The following is a 24,825-nucleotide window of genomic DNA, read 5'->3' as shown; positions in this document are numbered from 1 at the left end:
TGACAGTTCATTTGGGTGGGTGCTTGTGGATCCTCACCTCTGTGCTGTATGCTGACCTCTACATTGGTGACGGATCTGTCCTCGGCCACCCCCACGATCTCCAGGGTCTGTTCCTTGTAGTGGGTGGGGTTCTCTGATGTTTGACACCCCACCACCCTCTTCCATTTATTTTGGGCCAACTTCTCCTGCGGGGATCATAACAACATCCTGAGAGAGGTCAACACTTGCACCACTGAGGACGGCACGGTGATACAGTGGTTAGCACTGCTGCCTCACAGTGCCAGGGTCCCGGGTTCTATTCCAACCTTGGGTTATTGTCTGTGTGGAGGTTGCACATTCACCCCGTGTCAACATGGGTTTCCCCTGGGTGCTTCCGTTTCCTCCCACAGCCCAAAAATGTGCAGTTAGGTGGATTGGCCATGATAGTGTCCAAAAAGGTTAGCTGGGGTTACTGGGTTATGGGTATAGTGTGGAGGCGTGGGCCTAGGTAGGGTGCTCTTTCCAATGGTCGGTGTAGACTCGATTGGGCAAATGGCCTCCTTCTGCATTTTAGAGATTCTACGATACTCCATTGGGTTGAAATTAATTGGAAGGATTTTCTGCTCCGGGAAAGGCAGCAGGGCAGAAATTCAAGGAGGAGTTCCAAAATGTCTTTCCTGCCGGCAGGATTACCCCATTCAATTGCTGCTGCCTCCCTGTGTTGCTCTTATTAGCCGTAGTTTTATTAGCTCTAATTCTGTCACCTTTGCTCACGAGTCGCCAGATTTCTTTCTGATACCGCCACGTGGTTCAAGCTCAAGTAATGATTAATACAGCACACCACTTAGTAAATGTTAAATCAACGATCATTTATTATATACAGCAATAAATACTTATACAATAATCCTACTTCTAGACGATTACCTACCACTAAAGGCCAATATTTAACTTTGGTGATGGCCCACCAGTCAGGGAAACGAATGGCTTATCGAATTGGGTCTGGCCTGCGGGATTCAAAAAGGCTGGTACGGGTCGATAGTCTGGAACACCCATCTGGTAGCGATCGCTGGAGTAAGACTTACTTGTTCTTTCGTCGAAGGGTCTCGAAGGTTGCGAGTAGGAGAAGAAGGGTCGATCTGAACTTGGCCCCCATCTTTATAGTTCCCAGGGGCTTCCCGCCTCTCGGGGCGGACCTTGACCCTGGTCCCAAGTGATTGGACTTGGTCCCAATCACTGAGTTCAATATGCTCCAATAATGGGGCAATTCCTTGATCGAGGGGGGTGGTCGTCCCCCTTTCTTTGTGTTAGCCCCTGCTGGCGCCGAGAGGTCTGGATCGGCTTTCAATTGCTAAATTGTTACAATTGTTCCCGGGGATGGCCGATTAAAATGCAGATGGCTGGGTTGATGTGCTGTTAATGGTTGCAGGTATCGGTCTGGGCCAACTTCCCCACAGCTGAATACACTGTTCTGCCTGCAGCTGTCTGTTTGAGTCCTGTTGGCTGATTTTCCCATCAGCCTCTTTCGTTTGCCATTTTACATCGGGGTTTGGCCATTTTACTCGGGAATCAGCCATTTCAGGTGGCTACACCTGCCAGTGACATAATGGTTTTCTCACCATGCAACAATGCAAACCTTATTATAATACATCAACATATACTTAGCAGGCCTCCCCATTGTATCATCCCCCCCCCCACGTAGGGTATGCCCTTTCTGCCGGCATAACGAGATCCTCATATTACCAACATTAAAGGGACTATCTGCCTGTCTTATCACCACCATGCATCACCACCCCCATCCCAGCCCCTCACTAAATTGAGCCCAGAGTTAAAATCAGAATTAATTATTCAAACTTTGAAAGTAAACAAACCACAAAATTATCATGTGGCTTTTGTTGATATATTTAAATGGTTGCATTTTCCAACTATGCCACTTGTCACAGAGTAAAACTCAAGCAGTAAACACATGTAAATATGAAAGGCAATGCTACAGGAAAGTTAACACATGCCCAGGAACCAGAAACAACAAATATAATGTTTGATTCCCCCCCACCCCTCCCTGAAAAGTTATGTCAGTGATGGCAGGCCTGGGATGCCCAGCCTTTTTACTATTTGCTCAATTGCCAATCCTTTCCCTCACAAATGAATGTAATGTCACAACCCACCAGCCCTTCCCCTCGAACTGCTGAACCATTGGCTTCTCCCCTAATACTGACAATTCCTAGTGCTCTCAGTGCAATTCTGTCAAATTCCAAAATTGTCCCCATTGCTATCAAAAGGAAATCCAGCTCCACAACATCCTGCACACCACACGGCTGGGTATTCTGCTTTAAAACTGAAAAGCAATTTAAATTAAGTACATAGATAAAGGAATACTCAAGGGCCACTTGTGAACATTTTCACAGAGCAATGTGCAAAATCATGGAATATGATCAACTACTTGTATTATAGGCCAGGGTTTAGAGAACACCAAAGTATATCATGGAGTTGACCTGACCCACAACTTTGAATAGATTTTGGTTATGGGGCAGGGGCCCACCTTTACAGGTGTGATGCAACAGAGATCTAAATTATTTTTAAAACAATAAACAATGTTTATTCTATGAATCCAGTGAACATTTTATAAAAGCACAGGATATATCTTATAAACTGCCAACATTGATAACCCCCCAAAAAGATACAGTACTCTATAGGTAACCCTTAGTAACTTTCCTAACAACATCCATAAGTCAAAAAACCCTTTTTAACAAAGGCAGTAGGTTTGCATTCCTTACAGAAACAGGTATTACTTTCAAATCATCAAGTGATCTTGAAACATTCTTCCGCGTGAAGAGAGAGGCCAAAATACATCTGCTTGGTTTGAATGCAGCTCTCCAACTGAAAGTGAAACTAAAAAACAGAGCCAAAAAGAACTTCCAGCTCAAAATGAAAATAAAAAGCAGAATCACATTCCAGCTCCACCCACACAATGGCACCACTGCAGCCATGTGATAAAACACACTTTTCTTAAAGGGACTCTCATATGACACTTGGAAAAAAATTCGAGAACATTGAAAAAATTATAACTTGACCTTCTCATTTAGCGTAATTAATTCTATTACAATCCCAGACCAGACCCCAACAGTGGCTAGAATACTGGACAGAAACCCTAATATTTTATTTTAATTTTGTAAGACTGAGGAAAGGATACTTCACTCCTGGAGTGGGTAGACAAATAAATAGGCATATGGTATGTTAAAAAAAACTTAATTACTAACAGTATTAAAATCTTTATCGCACCAGAAAACAGCTTACAGTCACCCCTTAAACAATACTACTTAATAGTGACTACCATACCCTTAATTGCTATCTTTACTCCACCATAAACAACAAGAAAATGAACCATCTCAGCTCTGAATCCACCTTAAATTTGAATGGCACAGAGGAATACTTGCTTTACAGAGGTATTTTTTGAGAAAGAGATCTCTTGGGTTCACAGCTTTATAGAAAAGATCTAACTCCAGTCAGGCCCATGCAAAAACTCTGTCTGTGCGTCTTCAAAATATGTTTCAACTGACATGTTTCAGCTCCCCCTTGACCTCAGACAAGTCTGCACTGCTTTAAAGACTGTTAATCTTTTTTTAACTAAACTGCAGAGAGCAAAGCCTGACTTGTAGTCCCAGCTTCATCCGGAAGAGAACTGAGCTAAAAATGCTTTTTCAAAAAGCCTGATGCCTTAGTTCCACCCAACAATGACATAATTTCACCAAGTTAAAAACTAATTAACTCACCAGATAATCCCCTTAATCAAAACAAAATTGCATTAGCCCAAGCTTTTTTATGATGGTTAATTGCACATCTGGTCCATAAAATCTTTGTCTTTCAAACTAAGATTATTTAAAACATGACTTCAGCATTCGAACACACTCTAAACAAATGTTTAAACTTAACCCTTACTTCACCAAGGGGTGTGAAGGAGCATGGAGAAGAGATCCAGCTTAGCACAGAGCTTCTCACAGAGATTGAAGCTTATCTTGTTGAGTGTGGTAGTGGTAGCCAACTCTGTGACAGCACTTGCAATCTCATCCATGTTGCAGCATCTGTTAGCCAATGTCTCCATTTCTAATGCGGTTTGGGCAGAAGCCACCCAACATTCAGTACTGGCCTGGAAGCTCAAACTGAGGTCATGAGATCAATGTTTTTTTTTTGTAAATATATTTTATTCAACATTTTTGGCCAAACATAACAGTACGTAGTGTTTCTTTTACACAACAATAAAGCAATATAAATAACAGTGGCCAGTTTTAAACAAAATAATAAATAATATATAAACAAAAACAAAAACAAAACTGAATGGCAACTGCCTTGTCCGAAATAAATACTCTCCAAAAATACAATCCAACAATCCAATATACAATTACCTATAACAACTACCTATACATATTATACATATACAATAACATCTCTGAGAGTCCGTCTGATTCCTCCCCCCCACCCCCCCCTCCCCACTGGGTTGCTGCTGTTGTCTACTCCTTTTCCATTCCCTCTATCTTTCTGTGAGGTAATCGACGAACGGTTGCCACCGCCTGGTGAACCCCTGAGCCGAACCCCTTAACACGAACTTAATACGTTCTAACTTTATAAACCCTGCCATGTCGTTTATCCAGGTCTCCAAACCCGGGGGTTTGGCTTCCTTCCACATTAACAATATCCTGCGCCGGGCTACTAGGGACGCAAAGGCCAACACGTCAGCCTCTCTCGCTTCCTGCACTCCCGGCTCTTCTGCAACCCCAAATATAGCCAACCCCCAGCTTGGTTCGACCCAGACCCCCACCACCTTCGAAAGCACCTTTGCCACCCCCACCCAGAACCCCTGTAGTGCCGGGCATGACCAGAACATGTGGGTGTGATTCGCTGGGCCTCTCGAGCATCTCACACACCTATCCTCTACCCCCAAAAATTTACTAAACCGTGCTCCAGTCATATGCGCCCTGTGTAACACCTTAAATTGCATCAGGCTTAGCCTGGCACACGAGGACGATGAGTTTACCCTACGTAGGGCATCAGCCCACAGCCCCTCCTCAATCTCCTCCCCCAGTTCTTCTTCCAATTTCCCTTTCAGCTCATCAACCATGATCTCCCCCTCGCCCCTCATTTCCCTGTATATGTCCGACACCTTACCATCCCCCACCCATGTCTCTGAGATCACTCTATCCTGCACCTCCTGCGTCGGGAGCTGCGGGAATTCCCTCACCTGTTGCCTCGCAAAAGCCCTCAATTGCATGTACCGAAATGCATTCCCTTGGGGCAGCCCATATTTTTCCGTCAGCGCTCCCAGACTCGCAAACGTCCCATCTACAAACAGATCTCTCAGTTGTACTACCCCAGCTCTTTGCCATGCTCCAAATCCCCCATCCATTCTCCCCGGAACAAACCTATGATTGTTTCTTATCGGGGACCGCACCAAAGCTCCCGTCCTTCCCCTATGCCGTCTCCACTGCCCCCAAATTTTCAATGTAGCCACCACCACCGGGCTTGTGGTGTATTTCTTTGGTGAGAACGGCAATGGTGCCATCACCATTGCTTATAGGCTAGTCCCCCTGCAGGACACCCTCTCCAATCTCTTCCACGCCGCTCCCTCCCCTTCTCCCATCCACTTACACACCATTGAAACATTGGCGGCCCAGTAGTACTCACTTAGGCTCGGTAGTGCCAGCCCCCCCCTGTCCCTACTATGCTGCAAGAATCCCCTCCTCACTCTCGGGGTCTTCCCAGCCCACACAAAACTCATAATACTCTTCTCGATTCTTTTGAAAAAAGCCTTCGTGATCACCACCGGGAGGCACTGAAACACAAAAAGGAATCTCGGGAGGACCACCATTTTAACTGCCTGCACCCTACCTGCCAATGACAGGGACACCATGTCCCATCTCTTAAAGTCCTCCTCCATCTGTCCCACCAACCGCGTTAAATTAAGCCTGTGTAATGTACCCCAATTCTTGGCTATCTGGATCCCCAAGTACCGGAAGTCCCTTGTTACCTTCCTCAACGGTAAATCCTCTGTCTCTCTGCTCTGCTCCCCTGGATGCACCACAAACAACTCACTTTTCCCCATGTTCAGTTTATACCCTGAAAAATCCCCAAACTCCCCAAGTATCCGCATTATCTCTGGCATCCCCTCCGCCGGGTCCGCCACATATAGCAACAAATCATCCGCGTACAGAGATACCCGGTGTTCTTCTCCCCCCCCTGAGTACTCCCCTCCACTTCCTAGAACCCCTCAATGCTATGGCCAGGGGTTCAATCGCCAGTGCAAACAATAACGGGGACAGAGGACATCCCTGCCTCGTCCCTCTATGGAGCCGAAAATAGTCAGACCCCCGTCCATTCGTGACCACGCTCGCCATCGGGGCCCTATACAGCAACTGTACCCACCTGATATACCCATCCCCAAAACCAAATCTCCTCAGCACCTCCCACAAATAATCCCACTCCACTCTATCAAATGCTTTCTCGGCATCCATCGCCACCACTATCTCCGCTTCCCCCTCTGGTGGGGGCATCATCATTACCCCTAGCAGCCTCCGTATATTTGTGTTCAGCTGTCTCCCCTTCACAAACCCAGTTTGGTCCTCATGAACCACCCCCGGGACACAATCCTCTATCCTCATTGCCATTACCTTGGCCAGAATCTTAGCGTCCACATTCAGGAGGGAAATGGGCCTGTAGGACCCGCATTGCAGCGGGTCTTTTTCCTTCTTTAGGAGGAGCGATATCGTTGCCTCTGACATAGTCGGGGGCAGCTGCCCCCTTTCCCTCACCTCATTAAAGGTTCTCATCAGTAGCGGGGCGAGCAAGTCCATATATTTCCTATAGAATTCAACTGGGAATCCGTCTGGTCCCGGGGCCTTCCCCGCCTGCATGCTCCCAATCCCTTTCACCACTTCCTCCGTCTCAATCTGTGCTCCCAGTCCCACCCTCTCCTGCTCCTCCACCTTAGGAAATTCCAGCTGATCCAGAAAGCACATCATTCTCTCCTTCCCATCCGGGGGCTGAGCTTCATATAATCTTTCGTAAAATGCCTTGAACACTCCATTCACTCTCTCCGCTCCATCTCTCCCTCCTCAACTCTCACCCCCCCTATCTCCCTCGCTGCTCCCCTTTTCCTCAGTTGGTGGGCCAGCAACCTGCTCGCCTTCTCCCCGTATTCGTACTGTACACCCTGTGCCTTCCTCCATTGTGCCTCTGCATTACCCGTAGTCAACAAGTCAAATTCTACATGTAGCCTTTGCCTTTCCCTGTACAGTCCCTCCTCCGGTGCCTCCGCATATTGTCTGTCCACCCTCAGAAGTTCTTTCAACAACCGCTCCCTTTCCCTACCCTCCTGCTTTCCTTTATGTACCCTAACAGATATCAGCTCCCCTCTAACCACTGCCTTCAGCGCCTCCCAGACCACTCCCACCTGTACCTCCCCATTATCATTGAGTTCCAAGTACCTTTCAATACACCCCCTCACCCTTAAACACCCCCCCTCATCTACCAATAATCCCATGTCCATTCTCCAGGGTGGACGCTGTTGTTTTTCTTCCCCTATCTCCAGGTCCACCCAATGTGGAGCATGATCCGAAATGGCTATAGCCGTGTACTCCGTCCCCGTCACCTTTGGGATCAGTGCCCTTCCCAAAACAAAAAAATCTATTCGTGAATAAACTTTGTGGACATAGAAGAAAAAGGAAAACTCCTTACTCCTAGGTCTACTAAATCTCCAGGGGTCTACTCCTCCCATCTGCTCCATAAAGTCCTTAAGCACCCTAGTTGCAGCCGGCCTCCTTCCGGTCCTGGACCTCGATCTGTCCAGCCCTGGGTCCAGCACCGTATTAAAATCTCCACCCATTACCAACTTCCCCACTTCTAGGTCCGGGATTCGTCCTAACATACGCCTCATAAAGTTGGCATCATCCCAGTTCGGGGCATACACGTTCACTAATACCACCGCCTCCCCTTGCAATTTGCCACTCACCATCACGTATCTGCCCCCACTATCCGCCACTATAGTCTTTGCCTCAAACATTACCCGCTTCCCCACTAGTGTGGCCACCCCCCTGTTTTTTGCGTCTAGCCCCGAATGAAACACCTGCCCCACCCATCCTTTGCGTAGTCTGACCTGGTCTATCAGTTTCAGATGCGTCTCCTGAAGCATAACCACATCTGCCTTAAGTTTCTTTAGGTGTGCGAGTACCCGTGCCCTCTTAATCGGCCCGTTCAGCCCTCTCACATTCCATGTGATCAACCGGGTTGGGGGGCTCTTTACCCCCCCACCCCCTTGACGACTAGCCATCTCCTTTTTCCCCCAAGCGGCGCCCCCCCCAGCCCCGACCACCACCCCCCCATCTCCCCAGCAGCAGCAACCCAGTTAACCCCCCCCCCCCGCTAGATCCCAAACTAGCGTAATTGCACCCCCCATGTTGCTCCCAGAAGTCAGCAAACTCTGGCCGACCTCGGCTCACACTGTGCGAGGCCCCCTCCTTCCTGCTTCCCTGTTCCCACCGTGATTACCATAGCGCGGGAACAAAGCCCGCGCTTCCCTTTTGGCCCCGCCCCCAATGGCCGGCGCCCTCAGCTCCTCATCCTCCCTCCCCCCTCCCCCACGACATGGGGAAGAGAGATAAGTTACAGGGTCGCAGGATGAACAACTTGGGAAGTCATCTCTTCCCTCTTTTCCCCCCCTTCATCCCACATATTCACCCCCCACTTTGTCCCAAACGTTCTTTTTATGGCCCGCTCACTCCAGTTTCTCCTCGACAATAAATGTCCACGCCTCATCTGCCGTTTCAAAGTAGTGGTGTTTCCCTTGATGTGTGACCCACAGTCTTGCCGGTTGCAGCATTCCAAATTTAATCTTCCGTTTGTGCAGCACCGCCTTGGCCCGATTAAAGCTTGCCCTCCTTCTCGCCTCCTCCGCACTCCAATCTTGATATACGCGGATCACCGCGTTCTCCCACCTACTGCTCCGAGTTTTCTTTGCCCATCTGAGGACCATCTCTCTGTCCTTATATCGGAGAAATCTCACCACTATGGCTCGAGGAATTTCTCCAGCCCTCGGTCTTCGCGCCATAACTCGATAGGCTCCCTCCACCTCCAGCGGACCCGTCGGGGCCTCCGATCCCATTAACGAGTGCAGCATCGTGCTCACATATGCCCCGACGTCCGCCCCTTCTACACCTTCGGGAAGACCAAGAATCCTTAAATTCTTCCTCCTCACATTATTCTCCAGCACCTCCAGCCTTTCCACACACCTTTTGTGTTGTGCCTCGTGCGTCTCCGTTTTCACCACCAGGCCCTGTATGTCATCCTCATTCTCAGCAGCCTTTGCCTTCACGACCTGAAGCTCCTGTTCCTGGGTCTTTTGCTCCTCCTTTAGCCCCTCAATCGCTTGTAATATCGGGGCCAACAGCTCCTTCTTCATCTCCTTTTTGAGTTCTTCCACGCAACGCCGCAGGAACTCTTGTTGGTCAGGGCCCCATATTAAACTGCCTCCTTCCGACGCCATCTTGCTTTGTGCCTGCCTTCCTGGCCGCTGCTCTAGAGGATCCACCGCAATCCGGCCACTTTCCTCTCTTTTTTCCATCAGTGTCTAGGGGGGATTCCCTTCTGGATTACAGCACAGTGTTTTTTGCCGTTAAAATTGCCGTTGGGGCTCCTATCAAGAGCCCAAAAGTCCGTTCCACCGGGAGCTGCCGAAACTTGCGACTCAGCTGGTCATCGCCGCACCCGGAAACCCATGAGATCAATGTTATGCAGACTCAGACTGCTGCCATCATTTTCATGGATCTCAAGTGGTTTGCAGGCTCTCACAATTGTGCAGCAATCTATGCTAGAGACGAGCTCTATCTACCAATTGAGTAGTCCAGGCAGTAGAACTATTGGTTTCAGTGCATTAATGGTTTGCTCATTGACATTCTCTGTGGCAGCATAGCTCTCATTGTGGGCAGGTTGACCACATGTGGTGAGGTGGAATAGGGAAAATCATCAGCCACATACAAACAGTAGCTCTCGTTACCAAGCAACCAGCCTCTGGTTTGTAATGGTGATTAAATGCGGCAGGAATGGTTGACTGGTATAGAATGAAAGCGCAAAACTGCTGTCTGGATAGTGAGCATTCACTAACATGGTCACATATCAACTGCAGGTTAAGGGAGTGGAACCATTTGTGGTTCTGATATGTGGGGCTGCAGAGTCACAGGCGTGCAGTCAAGAGCTCCCTGCATCACTGAGAATCCCATTACTCTGACAAAGCTATGTGTCGAAAGCTAATTATAAAGTTCTATCTCCTGATGTACAGGGCAAGCTCCTCCAGAAAGATCCACTGAGGTAGAAATTTGATTTCAAAATCTGCTCACTCTGACGGTGCCGAGGACCCAGATTCGATTCCAGCCCTGGGTTACTGTCAATGTAGAGTTTGCACATTCTCCCCGTGTCTGCGTGGGTCTCACCCTCACAACCCAAAAAGATGTGCAGGGTAGGTGAATCGGCCATGCTAAATTGCCCCTTAATTGGAAAAAAAGTATTGGGTACTCTAAATTTATTTCAAAAGAAGATCTGCTCACTCTGCATGCTTTCACTGCATACTTGCAATAACACCCTTCCATATATGGCACACCTTGCCTGAAGAGGCTAGAAGCGATTTGGCCACCATTTTCCAGTGTCCGGGCTTCTTTAGCACCATCAGCAGCACAGATTTGTGTTTTGCGGCCTGAATCATCTCCTCCATTAACAATGATTAAAAAAAGAAGAATGTAAATTTTTTTTTTTTTTTAAACCCTCATTGTTTTTAAAGCTATGTTTTGTGCAACATATAATGCTCAACAAGATCAAGCATGCTTAAGTGTACTTAATCAACAATGTTAGCAGTTTTTTGATGGAACAGTATGTCTTTTATAATGACTAAATGAGGTCAGTCACAATAGGTTAGAAAGTGAAGCTGATTACAAGAGTGCATTACGTTCTGTAAATCTCGGTGTATGAATGAAAGACAAGCTTTCATGAAGGTTCAGGAATGGATGATTGAAGAGATTGAAATAACTACAGCCAGAAACCCCACAGTAAAACTTTAGCGATCATGGCTTATGAATTAGGCTGTGCAGTGCCAACTTCTTGATGCCAACCGGCTTACTAAGATCCCAATCTGGACGTTATCGAGTCCTGGAAGTGTGGTATATTCATTACAATGGTTGTGCTGGTGTCAGGAGGACCCATCCTTATTGTTTTATTTAAATGTGGGTCATGAGCTTCTTGCAGGACTCAGTACAAGTTTTGAATATCCCAACAACTCCATTTGTCATGTGCTGAACTCACACAGCACATTGGAGCACTACCCAGCAGTAATATTTAAAAGGATCATGCAGTGCATAATGGTTAGTTGCTAGTTTTTTCTTTCAGTCTGCTGGTTAGCTTTAGTACATGTGTGGCACATGTTGTCACTCAAAGCAGAGCAGCATTTTGCTAATATTACACTTTTACGTTTAGCTGGCTCCATGGATATTCTGGCTGCCTTTGAGACTTCTGAAGGATGAAACACAAGGAAGACATCAGCGAGCTGAAGCAGCTACCAGAAGAAGGAGGAGGAGGAAGGCAATTCATAGGAAGCTATAATCACAGTGAATATTCATGGAGCACCAGTCTAACATTAACTTTACTCAGAAGTAATATCTCAATCGCCTTCACTTTACCAGGGAGATAATCACGGAGATAGTCACATACTGCAACAGCAGCTCAAGCCTCGAATCAGGATATGGGCAATGGATGCGAGTTATGGATAAATAAAGGTTGTAATTTTTGTGAGTGCATGAGTATGAGAAGAAAATATGGTGAGGTATGGTGCAGTGATTGCTGGAGAGTAAAGGGAAGCAAAAGAGCAGAGATTTACTTTAACCACTCGAATGAAATTATTGAACTTTTTCCTACATTGCAGCCATGTCCTGGGTACTAGTCTCCTGGCAACACATATCTCAACTATTTTTTTCCCACTGGAGCCGATACTAGAAGGGCTTCTTGCATTCCAGGCAGAAGAGGATGCCTCTCTTCCTCCTGTCAACCTCCTGCATCAAAGTCTCTAAGGCCTCATTCGAAGACTATTGTGCTCTTTTAGCATTTGCTTCTATCATATTTCTATTTTAAGAAGGGTTTCTTTGATGCCTGCAGAATGCACAACCCCTTCATGATGTGCAGGCTGCTGTTACATGCTATAATATACGCTTGATATTTGCCCACCATCTCATCCCTTACAAGCGTACAGCCAACCAACAGTATGAGTAACAATAGCTGCATGTCTGCAATTAAAATGATCAGCAAGCACAAATATTACATACATCAGCTGTAACAGTACAATCCTGCTTTTTCCCACAATCAGGCTCAAATTGTTAATAACTTAATGGCTCCCATTCACATGTTCTGTAGACCGTTCATATTACTGTGATACTAGCAACTGACTGGTGAGAAGCAAAGATATAAGCAAATGAGGTAACAGTTAAGAATGTTACAGTAAAGTATGTAACTATGAAAACCACTTTTCACAGAGCCTGCTACTCCCAACACACCATCTATAATTTACATAATCCTAAAGAAGAAAAAAGTCTGTAGAAAGTAATTTCAGCGGCACGGTAGCACAGTGGTTAGCATAGTTGCTTCACAGCTCCAGGGTCCCAAGTTCGATTCACGGCTTGGGTCACTGTCTGTGCGGAGTCTGCACATTCTTCCAGTGTCTGGGTGGGTTTCCTCCAGGTACTCCGGTTTCCTCCCACAGTCCAAAGGTGTGCAGGTTATGTGGGTTGGCCATGCTAAATTGCCCTGAGTGTCCAAAAAGGTTGGGTGGGGTTATTGGGTTACTGGGATAGGGTGCTCTTTCCAAGGGCCGGTGCAGACTCGATGAGCCGAATTGCATCCTTCTGCTCTGTAGATTCTATGATTCTTCAAGGTAAATATAGCTATTAAAATCATTGAAATAATATTCATTTTGTGCATTACAATTCATCTGGATCAAGGGCTCAATGACATCTAGAGCAGAGTGCACCCGAAATGAACATGTATGTGCAGGTTTCTGTTACTTATGGTGTTGCTTCATGATACAATTGATGGACTAGCATTTTACATTATTTGGGCAGGCGGCACCCAACCCAGAAACACATCAAATTACCCAAGAAGACGTCAGGTGCATGTCCCGATATCATGGCACACTCGAGCAATATTCCGGGCGCACACAAGAGTGGAAAGCATGCCTGCTGACAATCAAGCAGGCAATTTAGCCTGTTAGGATGCCAATTGAACACAATTTTACATGGTCCATCTGTTTTTATGGTTGGCGAGTGGGCAGACTGACTGGACGATCTTTATGTTTTAGCTTCAACCTCACTCCAGGATCGGATGAGCCGTCAGGGCTGAAATAAAGTTTTTAAATGTGTCTGTGGACTGAGGTTTGTGTTTGGATGTGCTGCCTAGACACTCTTTGCATAGCCTCTCCATCGCAATTTATTTTGCACAGGTGTGCACCTCCCTGAGAGAGCTCCGCAGTGGCTGTCCCGCTAAGGGGACACATTGGAAGTGCCAGCCTGCACCCTCCCTTTTCTCAGCTCCTGCCCTCTTCCCACCCTCCCCTGCAGCGCTGAGCCTTTCTCGATGCATTTTTCAGGCTGGCTGCCCGTTAGTTTGTCAGTCAACGTGAAGTCGCATTCCGAGGTCAACAGTGGCTGGAAGTTTTACTTCCAGGCTTGCCGAGTGCCTGCACCTGATGGACGAAAAGTTTAGGCCATGGTTTCTCCCAGGAGGAAACTCATAGGTCCAGGTTAGATGTGTTCTTTTAGTTCAGATGTACTGAACCAACGATAGAGGCAATGTTTTAATGTAACAAAATGAGACAATTGAAGAATATATTCCATACTGATGTAAAATTACAATTTGTGGATAGCTCCTTTTCTGCTACTATCTTTATTTTCTCTCTCTATTTTTTAAAAATTCATTCACAGGATGTGGGTGTCCATTGCCCATCCCTGAAGGCCATTTAAGAGCCAACCATGCTGCTGTGGATCTGGAGTCACATATAGGCCAGACCATAAAGGATGATGGATTTCCTTCCCTTTAGTGAACCAGATTTTTTAACAACAATCAACAAGGGTTTCATGGTCACCTTTTAATTACAGATTTTTATTGAATTCAAATGTCATCATCTGTCATGGCAGGATTCGAACCCGGGTCCCCAAAGCGCAACTCTGGGTCTCTAGATTACTAGTCCCGCAACACTACCACTACACCACTGCCTCCCCTTGCCTGTGTTAGCCAAAGTATCTGGTGTTACAATCTGATTCAGGAGCTCAGCTATTTTTCTTTTTAGAATCATGCTTTGAAAAGAACAGATAATTATAGTTTGCTGGAGGTTTATCACATGGTGTTAATACTTATGGTTCTTGGGAATCCTAAAGACGAGGAAAAAAACCAGACTGGAAGTTTAGATAACAGAATATTTGATATTCTGTGTGAATAATCTTAGCTAAAGCTACCAAAGGGCTAGTGACTTTGTTCAAGCCTTTGCAATTTGATTGGAAGGAACTAGCTTGATGCAATGGTGTGGGCCCTGGAGCTTTATTAAACATGGGTGAAGAGGTTGATTTGCAGGACCAGTTATATACAACTCAATGATGACATTTTCATGTGTGTGCTTTGCATATGTTTCCTCTTAACAAGCTAGACTAAATTCCCATTTGTGGAGGATGTGGAACGAATACTTATAAAGACCTATAAACAGAGTTATGATGCGCTGTGAGGCACAGTTAGAAAATACTATTTGTCCCACAGCCTGTTGGGCTCACCTCTATGTGAGAACACCTTTAACCTCCATTAAGGATTTCCTGACTATGGCTGCCTGGTTTTAACATCATCCAGATGTGGGATATATTAACTTGTTTAAACCTGATTTATGATACAAAGGCACCTTTGTAATCACCTATGAGACCATAAATATTTAAAGAATGTTTATGAAGCCTCCAGGAGCTGACAAAAATTCCCCAGTTTTAAACACAAAATTGACTTCAATCTTAGAAAACTGCAATTGTCATGGTTATTTTGGCATATATCAATAAAAGGACAAACCAAATGTCAATGTACCACTTACTTCTTATTATCCTTGTTTAAGACTGCAATGTTAATGTAGTTTATTATCTCCTGATTCAGCTCTGCTAAGTGCTGTGTCGACTGCTGAGCAGAAGAAAGAGCTTCATCCACCTTCAGAAAAACAATGTAATTTTTAACGTGCAAGTAAGAACACAATGTTTTCTGGAATAATGTAACTGGTAGGAATAAATACTGAACATTCTAAAGAGTTCATTTCCAGGTATCATCCTCAAGGTGAGCACGGTAGCACAGTGGTTAGCACTGCTGCTTCATAGCTCCAGGGTCCCAGGTTCGATTCCCGGCTTGGGTCTCTGTCTGTGCGGAATCTGCACGTTCGCCCCGTCTCTGCGTGGGTTTCCTCCGGGTACTCCGGTTTCCTCCCACAGTCCAAAGATGTGCAGGTTAGGTGGAGTGGCCGTGATAAATTGACCTTAGTGTCCAAAAAGGGTGGGTGGGGTTACTGGGTTACAAGGATAGGGTGGAGGCGGGGCTTAAGTAGGGTGCTCTTTCCAAGGGCCAGTGCAGACTCGATGGGCCGAATGGCCCCCTTCTACACTGTAAATTCTGTGATTCTGTCTAGAATCCAAATCACTGCTTTTGCTCTTTTCCCACCACAAGAAGCTACTTTATTTGCCGTTCTAATGAAGACGTTTTTGGAACAGGAAAGGGCCCAGAAGATCTGCTTGCTTTACAGAGATTAACAACCTACCCAATTTCTCACTATATCCTTCTTTTTCCTTTCACCAATACATATATCATACTCTTCCCACAGTGATTTATGCCAAGACTGCATTACCCTAATATTGAAAAGAAATTATACCTGACTTTACTTCTGGCTCCTAACTTTCTAATTGTAGTGATATTCAGATATCAATATACATGATCAATATATGTAAATGTAGTACAGTCATTTCAACACTAGATGGCTCACAGTCAGATACTATAAGAACTGGTTTCCCGCCTTTTCTAAGTCAGATGACATGATGATGTGACTCAGAACAGTGAACAAGCAAGACATAGAATAGCTAGAGTGAGAGAAGTTAGAACTAGTTTGTTATAATAGTGTATAGTTATATAGTTATCTGTATTGTACTTTAATTCTTTATTGTTAGTTTGGTGTCGTTTTGGGTGTTCCGATACACAAACGAACGAACACGGTTGTAGATGGTACAACTCTGTTTTATTATTCTGTACAATAATAACTATTAACTTCTGGCTGTGGTTCGTACTTCACCAGCTAACCTGTGGACCCAGCCCTAGCACTATCTTAATGAGGCACTCAGCACATGGTGTATGTCTAAGTGGCACGCTGTGAGCTCTGTGCTCTTAGCTATCTCCTGGTGGAATCAGCGGGAACTGTGGTGTTCCCTGTTTTATGGTGCGTGTGCTCTCACTGGTGATTGGCTGCGATGTTGTGTGTGTTGGTTGGTCCAACTACCTGTCCATCAGTGTGTGTGATTGCACCAGGATATGTTAATGTGGATATCATGACATTTAGTATTGAGTAAAAGGATTCATAGTTTATTACTTTATTACTCATTAAATAGTTCATCTATCAACAAGAAGACTATTGGTCATTTTATCATCCTGGTGGATTCAAGAGTAATTTATATATTTTAGATAAATCATTATTTAAAATATAACACCAATTGTCAACTTTTATCCCTAGTATTTGTATCCTTCAACATCTTGAACAATTTGCCTCAATCACCTTTGTCACTTCTCTTAGTAATATTGAAGAACTTTGGGAACTAAAAGTCGCCTTCTTTCTGAAAAGGGCAATTTATCATGATTTAGTCTGAGTCACTGCAAACTAAATTCTGTAATCTGCTATAAAAATGTTCAATAGTTATATAAAGAAGCCTAGATCTGATCTGATTCACAACTTCTAGAATGTAGCCCCTACTCCTAAAGCAAACAGATAATTAGCTCTTGGATTAAATATTTATTAAGTAGTATAGATTTCAAATCTGACAGCCAATTTTAATCACGTGATTCTTGTGTTAGTCATCATATCGTGAGCATGTTTTTAAATCAGTAAGGTATGAGTTAACATTTGAAAACATACCCTTTCACAAACCTCTTCATATTCAAACTCATCAAGTTCAGTCAGGTGTTCTTCTTCTGACATGAAGAAACCTATATGCTTACTGAAAAACTAAAGGAAAACAAAACAAAAGGATATTTATTTATATCTCAATCAAGATCTTAATGTAGCAACAGATTCCCCCATATTGGATTGTCTGGATTCAATACATAAGAGGAAAATCAGATAGGGAGGTGCATACACCTGCAAGTAAAGTCACCATAGTCCTAGATGACCATAGGCTACTTTCCTCTTTGAGGGGGAGAGCTGACTGGTGGTAATTTAACCTGAGGATCACCACACCTCAGGTGAGGGGCAAGGTTGAGAAGGTAGGGCCTTCATGAATAACTTCAGCCATTTTTATACTTGTAAAGGCAGGCTGTCTAGTTTTATGTTCCTGTCTACTTTACAGGTAACATATGGTCCACGGGAGAATAAATTAAAGAAAAAACACGAATGATTGATTAATCATGCAAAAATAAAACTGCAAACGTCAAACTAATCTTCCCTATTTACACTCTTCCTGGATATTAATTTTCTATTGAACACTTAGAACATTCATCTCATTTATAAACCTGAACTTCATATAAGTAAATGTATGAGGAGAGATTTCCTGCTGCAGCACTCTGGGCACATGCAAGGAACATATCCCCAGACCAGAAAATCATGGACTGGGATTATGTAAGTCCAATAATCACTTCTTACGTGCACCATGACTACCGAGTGGAAAATATTTTCCCTCTAATAATTAGTTTTGTGTACAATAGCTCGAAGTGCAGTGAAATTGCATGCATCTTATTTATTACCTCGTTAAGATGAGACAGAATTAAATGTCTTTCACCACAAGCTTCCTGATAACCAACAATAAAAACAGTCACTTTGGTTTGATATATTTTCCGTTCAATCGAATCTAACAAAGCTTCCTTCAATTCGTCCTGAAATAAACAGATGTTTGAAAAAATTTCAATTGTTAAAAATATTAAAGAGTGTCATGCTAAATACTAAAAAAGAGAAATCTAAATTTAAAAGAAGTATAATGCATTTTTTCAATTTTGTTTCTTTAAATCTTCTCTTCATTGTCAGATGATCTCTCTCTGAGAATATAACCTGTACTCCTGTGTGAATCTGTTCTTTATTATTCTATTGACATAGTACATTAGAAGTCCAATACGTGTTTGTTTGAATGAGATGACCCACAACCTGCATGATCATGGAACATGATCCCAAAGTAATGTCAGCATGTGTTAAGGGTATAGGAAGATAGGGCAAGAGTCTGGATCCACTGGGTCCCACCCTTCTGAAAAACCAGTACCATTCAGAGAATGGGTGGAAGAATGTATTTCTTCTTCCCATTCCATTTATGGTTCATCAGCAATTTGTTGATACATTTGGAAACAATCCAGGGCTGTCATGGTGAAGGCAGGTCATTGAGGAGGATAATTTTTAGAGTACTGAAGATGGACGTTCTTGAATGTAATAGTGAAGGTGCTGAGTTTCTAGAATCTAAAGTAGATATCTGATTTTAGAAACAATGACCATCATAATTTTCTCACAGTTATTATAGAATTGCAACATAAGTGAAAGTTTACGGCACAGAAAGAGGTAATTTGGTCCTTTGGTGTGCATGCCGGTCGAAAGATGAGCCACCCAGCCTAATCCCACTTTCCAACATCTGGTCCGTAGCATTGCAGGTTACGGCACTTTGGGTGCATATGCAGATGCCTTTTAAGTGAGTTGAGGGTTTCTGCCTCTACTACCCTTTCAGGCAGTGGGTTCCAGACCTCCACAACCCTCTGGGGGAAAACATCTTTCCTCAACTCCCCTCTAATCCTTCTACTTGTCATTGATCTCTCTGCGAAAGTAAACAGGTTCTTCCCATGCATTCTATCAAGGTGCTTCACAATCTCCCTTCAGCCTCCTCTGTTCCAAGGAGAACAACCCCAGCCTATCCAATCTTTTCTCATTGCTGCAATTTTCCAGTACTGGCAATGTCCGCGTAAATCTTCTCTGTACCCTCTCTACTGAAATTACATCTTTTCTGCAATGAGGTGACCAGAACTGTACACAGTATTCATGCTGAGCTCTAACTAATGTTTTACATATTTCCAGCATAACCTCCCTGCTCTTATATTCTATACCTCGGCTAATAAATGAAAGGATTCCAGATGTCTGCTTAACTATCATGTCTGCTGGCCGTGCTCCCTCATGAATCTGTGGACATTCACTCTAACGTCCCTCAGAAATTACAGTTGAAAGTGCAAGGAGGAGGCATCTTGAGCTGGAGAAATGTAGTCTGTGTATTTTTGGAGATTTACAAAAGGTTTGGGGCAAGATTTTCCAGCTCCAGCTTCTCCAGGGATTGTTTGATCCCGCCGAAAGTCAATTGAGTTTTGGCTGGGCCACCGAATCTCCCCGCAATGGGTCCCACCACGATGGGGCAGGGAAATCCTGTCTTGGAAGCAGAGAGAGAAAGAGTGCAGCAATGTTTGAGATGATCAGCCCGATCATGAGGACAGTTCTATTATACATCATGCACACTCTAATCTGTAGCCCACAGAATTGAAAATGTTGAGTTGAACCTATATACCAGGGAGATAAATCTGAGTTGGGAGACTGACTGAGACCTGGCTGAGGGTGGTTATTGAAAATAAAAGCAAGAGAGTTGTGAAAAGGATCAATGGAAGCATGGATGTTGGAATGGTTTCATCATCAGAGAAAGTTGGATATTACACAGAAATTGCAAAATGCCAACAAGCCATTTGGCTCAACTGATTCAGATTGATATTTGTCCCAGATGGGCATCCTCTTCCCAAATTCCCTTGCTCCATTTTTAGCTACTTATATATAATGCTGTCATGGTTTTTGCTTCAATTACCAATACATTGAAGGTGATCTATGAAGAGGAGAATAGCACAGTTTATAAGATCATCCTTAATGTGGCATAATATTTGAAGATTAAGTAAGTTTAAACTCACCAGATCATTCACAAACTCCAAATTTGCTTGACAAAATACAGCTTGTACTGGTTTGCGTTCTCTTTCATAATTGTCCATGGCCTACCAGAAATAAATAAGGGATTTGAGAAAATCATTAAATCATTGAGAAAATTTAAAGTACCAAATTCCTTTTTTTTCCAATCAAGGGGCAATTTAGCGCAGCCAATCCACCTACCTTTCACATCTTTGGGTTGGGATGAAACCACGCAGACACGAGGAGAATGTGCAAACTCCACACAGTGACCTGAGGCCAGGATTGAACCCAGGTCCTCAGTGCCGTGAGGCAGCAATGCTAACCACTGCGCCACTGTGCAGCCCCTACTATCTGATTGTTTCTAAGGGTACTATTACATTTGGATTAATACTGTGTAATTTCAGACGCACATCAAAAGGTGTCAGTATAAGGTAGGAAGTAGATCCAAATTGGACCCATGTATATTAAAGATGCAAGATCATCTGGGAGGAAGTTTGATTACAGTTTGAAATGCTGAAGGATAACTACAGTTGAAGGATAAATATAGTTGAATGAGAAATCACATTTTGAATGTGTCCATTATTGGCTTACTCAAGGGGCTGGACAATCCCACTTCATCACAATAGTGAAAATTAGCAGCCTGGTGAGTAGAAGTCTGCACATGCATCTTAGCACACCAACAGACCATGAACAGGCCAACTTAAGTGTAGACAAGAGATCTCCAGACAGCTAATTAGGATTTGCATTCCACAAGTACTGGCATAACTCTAAGCTTACTATTAAGTACCATATTTGCAGTGACACAAAATATCTCAAATTATTTCACAAGAATATTATTAAATAAAATTTGAAACCGTACAGTTGTGTGTCCGGTGTACATCTGAAAACTGACATTGTGTTCTCATGTAACGTTTCCAAGGATCAGCATGGAAATGAGAAATAGGAGGGGCTAAAGTGGCACTTCAATGGTAATAGTGCAACAATGGGAAGAGAAGATATTGCAATTGATTCTCTGGTTACAACTGATTAAATGAGATGTTACGATCTTCGTAGAGACCAGTAACTACTTTTTTTAAAACAAGAAATCCAAAATCCCAATCATTTACTGAAAGAATGAGGGTGGGATTCTCTGGCTTCCCAGCTGCCTGTTTCTCGGCGGCGGTAGATGGTATTCTCTGCTCCCACCGCTGTCAATGGGAATTCCCATTGAAGCCACCCCATGCAGTCAGGAAGCCCGCGGGCAGGAATGCGCTTTCGAAGAACCAGAGAATCCTGCCGCTACGAATGGCGGAGAATTCCGACCTGACGCTACAAAATTCTACAGTCTAAAACAGTAGAATTGGTTACGATACACAAGTCAAAAAAGCAAACACTAAATACTGTTTTAGACAACCTCCCATATCCTAAAACCCAACATTAACAGGCAAATTACAGTCCATTATAAATGGCAGATATAGCTAAGACAGATTTTGCATATCAGCTCAGCAGTCCACACAGCATACATGTTATCAATCTTAGTTACAAAGTCCTTCAAAACATTATGGGCGCGATTCTCCAGCCTGGTTATTCTCTCGCTCAAGGGAAACGAGGCTGCTGAATAATGGGAGGCGCCAAAAACGAGAACCGCGCCAGGTGCCAAACAGCTTATGATGCTACCGGCCCGCTCCCGTAGACAAAATCAGGATCTTGCTGTAGCGTGGCAAGAAACCAATTATCACCACGTAAGCCTCATTTCCATACACTTAACAAGAGACACCCCATATCCAACGGCCTCCCGTCATTCAGCGGCCTCTCCAGCAAGTGCTCACGCTGGTGCTGATTAATACTCCTTTTGAAAAACGTGAACCTGGCTTCTGTGGGGAATCAAGGAGGTGAATAGCAATTTTTGCTCACAGGCAAAGAGCCTGGGGGTGCTGCGCTTGCCTCCTGAGTGCTTGGTGGGGGGGGTGGGGGACCTCGGTTGGGTGGGGGTCCCTCCGTAGAGGTGGGCTGTCACGGGAGGGTGGGGGGTGCGCTGGTTTTGGGGCAACCGCTCGCGGCACCACCATGCCAACTTGAGGATCATATGTATCCATTCCGGGGCAACCCTTGTCCTTGCCCGTCTGCCCCACTGACCACACATAATCCCCACCGACTGCCAAGATCTCTGGGCGCGTGGCTAAAGGCTATCGCAAATAGGCAATTGGCAATCGTGGTTAAGTGAGCACTTCACACAACCCAAGTGGATTCCTGTGGGTGGGCAGACAATGTAGCATGTGGGAATCATTGCCTAGCATCCCAATCACACCTTGATGGCTGGACACTGTACTTAAACACTGCGGGAGGCAACACCACACATGCAGCAGCCAACATCCCAACACCCAGGGGATGGGACACAGCTCCGGGTCATGTCCACAGTCGGAGGATGGGTGGATGCCTTAGAGGGGGTGGTGTCAGGAGAGATGGGCCAAGGGTTCGGAGGTCAGCCCACATTATGGAAGAAGGGGACAGAGACATCATACTGGTTGTGCACAAAGGTATTTATTGTGTTTGACAATTCCCCACTCTCCCCAATGTGCTGCCCCCTCCCCCACCCCCAGCCCTCTCACCTCCTACCCCATTCCCCCGTTGGCCTCAGTGATCCTCAATGTGCTTGGCCCTCCTATCTCTACCACTACATCTAGGTTTGTCTTCTGGATGCACATCAGAGCTGGAGGCAGCCAGCTGCTTACCATGTCTCTTGGCCTTCGATGCCGCCGGCGGGCTTCCTCCGGGGGCTCTGAGGCCGGAGGGCCCCGGCTCACTTGTGGATGGCACATGCACAACCATGCCGTCCGTCCCGTGTGCTAGCTGCGAGATGTGGCCTCACCAGAGCGGTGGAACTCAGGGGAGCTCATGGCCGCCGTGGCCACTCTAATGGACGGGTCCGGGTTGGCACTCAGCACCCCCTCCTCCTGGACGGTGCTCACAGGGCCCTGGGGTTCACCTTTGGATGGAGGGGCAGCTGGTTCAAGCTCCGGCTGCCCCTGCATCATCTGCCTCTGCCAGCATTGGCAGCTCCCCATGGTCTACACCATCGAATTGACGCCCTCGGTGATGCTTCTCAGTGACTGGGACATGCTCTGCAGTGCCTCGGCAATGCCCACCTGCGATTGGGCCATGCTCTGCAGTGCCACGGCCATGCCCATCTCAGAGTGGGGCATGTCCCACAGTACCTCATCAAGGTCTGCCTGGTACTGGGTCACATCACCCAGCGAGGCGGACATTCTGTTGAGACTCAGCCATGGCCGTCACTGACTGCGTGACGCCTTGGACACCTTCACTTATGCTGCCGACGTTGTGCACCAGACTCTCCACTGCAGTCGCCCCCCCTAGCATTGCCGGCGACATCTCCTGCGCCTGTAGCCTCTGGGACTCTTCCAAGTGGCTATGGACCTGCTGGAGTATCACTGACATCTCCCTCTGAATGTCCCAGGTGCTCCCTAAAGTCTCCATCAGCACCGGGATGACCCCTTCCACAGGCTCAGCATCAGGCAGCCCTCCAACTGCAGTTTCGCCTGGAGGTTCCTGCCTCCACTTGATGTACATCAGCAGCAGTGTGGTGCTTACCAGATTGTGCCGCGACTATTACGGTGGTATCCTCGGAGCTCTCCTCTGAGGTGGTCTCCTGGGAGGATGGAGAGGGTGCCGCCCGAAACGGGTTGGCGCCATCAGCTGGAGGACCTGCAGGACAATGGGCATGTGGTCAGTGGGAGGGATGGGTCAATCAGTGGGGCAATCACTACTCACGTTTGACAGGTCCTCTGGGTGGAGCCTGCTGATTCTTCACCTCTGTGGCATCCCCCAACCTCCGCGTTGGTGACCGCTCTGTCCTCGGCCACCCTATTCACCTCCACGGCACGCTCCCTGAAGGTGGTGAGGATTAAATGTCCGGCACACCTCCGCCAGTCTGGGCCTTCTCCCAGCGATTGTGGGAGAGCTTTTCCTGAGGAGACACAGAGAGAGCATCATTAGCCATACACGTGGTTCACAGTGGTGGGCGGGAGATGTGAAGGAGGGTTGCAGGGGGTTGAAGAGAGAAAGGTTTGGAGGTGTTGAAGGGGCAGGGGGGTAGACTTTCCCGTGGAGGGTGTAGAGAGCTCTCAATGGGGAGGTGGGATGTGGGATGGGGTGTGGGGCTGTGGTGTCTACTCACTTGTGTTGCCGGTTTAAATCAGTGGCCTGCTTCCTGCACTCGAGGCCAGTCCTCCTGGTCACACTCCCGGCACTCACAGCTGCCACCTCGTCCCAGGCAGCACTGGCTAACTTGTGGCTCACCTTCTGGGACCCTTGGGGGAACAGGACATCTCACCTGGCCTCCATTGCATCTCGCAGCCTCCCTAGATCAGCTTCACCAAATCTTGGGGCCGATCTCCTCGCTGCCATTGTTGCGAGCTGCCTGGGGTTGGCTGAGCAAGTGCTGCTTAAGTGCTGCTCGACCTTGTTAGCGGAGGGGCTGGCGAACGTGATCCAGGTGACTCATCTGACAATCCTTCATTTGCCCAGGTTCTCGGTTATCATCTAGTTGATTTTGACAAATCTATTATGTAGCAATTTGGTCGGAAAAGCGTTGGGAGGTTTATTCAACACTTTCTGATAAACAGTCCACAGACTATGATATATTGATATATTTACGA

General features: G+C 45.8%; 1 protein-coding gene across 1 annotated transcript in view; it reads right to left on the bottom strand.

Moving 5' to 3' along the window:
* Positions 1-24,825, bottom strand: part of LOC140430122 (uncharacterized) — a 292,957-nt gene that overhangs the window by 241,910 nt on the left and 26,222 nt on the right. The window contains exons 3-6 of the mRNA XM_072517635.1: positions 20,176-20,256; positions 18,007-18,135; positions 17,183-17,272; positions 15,116-15,225 (exon numbers count right to left, since the gene is read on the bottom strand). Coding sequence (XP_072373736.1) covers positions 15,116-15,225; positions 17,183-17,272; positions 18,007-18,135; positions 20,176-20,256 — 410 coding nt within the window. The remainder of the gene's footprint in view (positions 1-15,115; positions 15,226-17,182; positions 17,273-18,006; positions 18,136-20,175; positions 20,257-24,825) is intronic.

This window comes from Scyliorhinus torazame, chromosome 9, assembly GCF_047496885.1.
Source record: "Scyliorhinus torazame isolate Kashiwa2021f chromosome 9, sScyTor2.1, whole genome shotgun sequence".
Taxonomy (NCBI): Eukaryota; Metazoa; Chordata; class Chondrichthyes; order Carcharhiniformes; family Scyliorhinidae; genus Scyliorhinus; species Scyliorhinus torazame.
The sequence above is the reverse complement of the archived record's forward strand: the minus strand, read 5'-3'. Positions and strand labels throughout refer to the sequence as shown.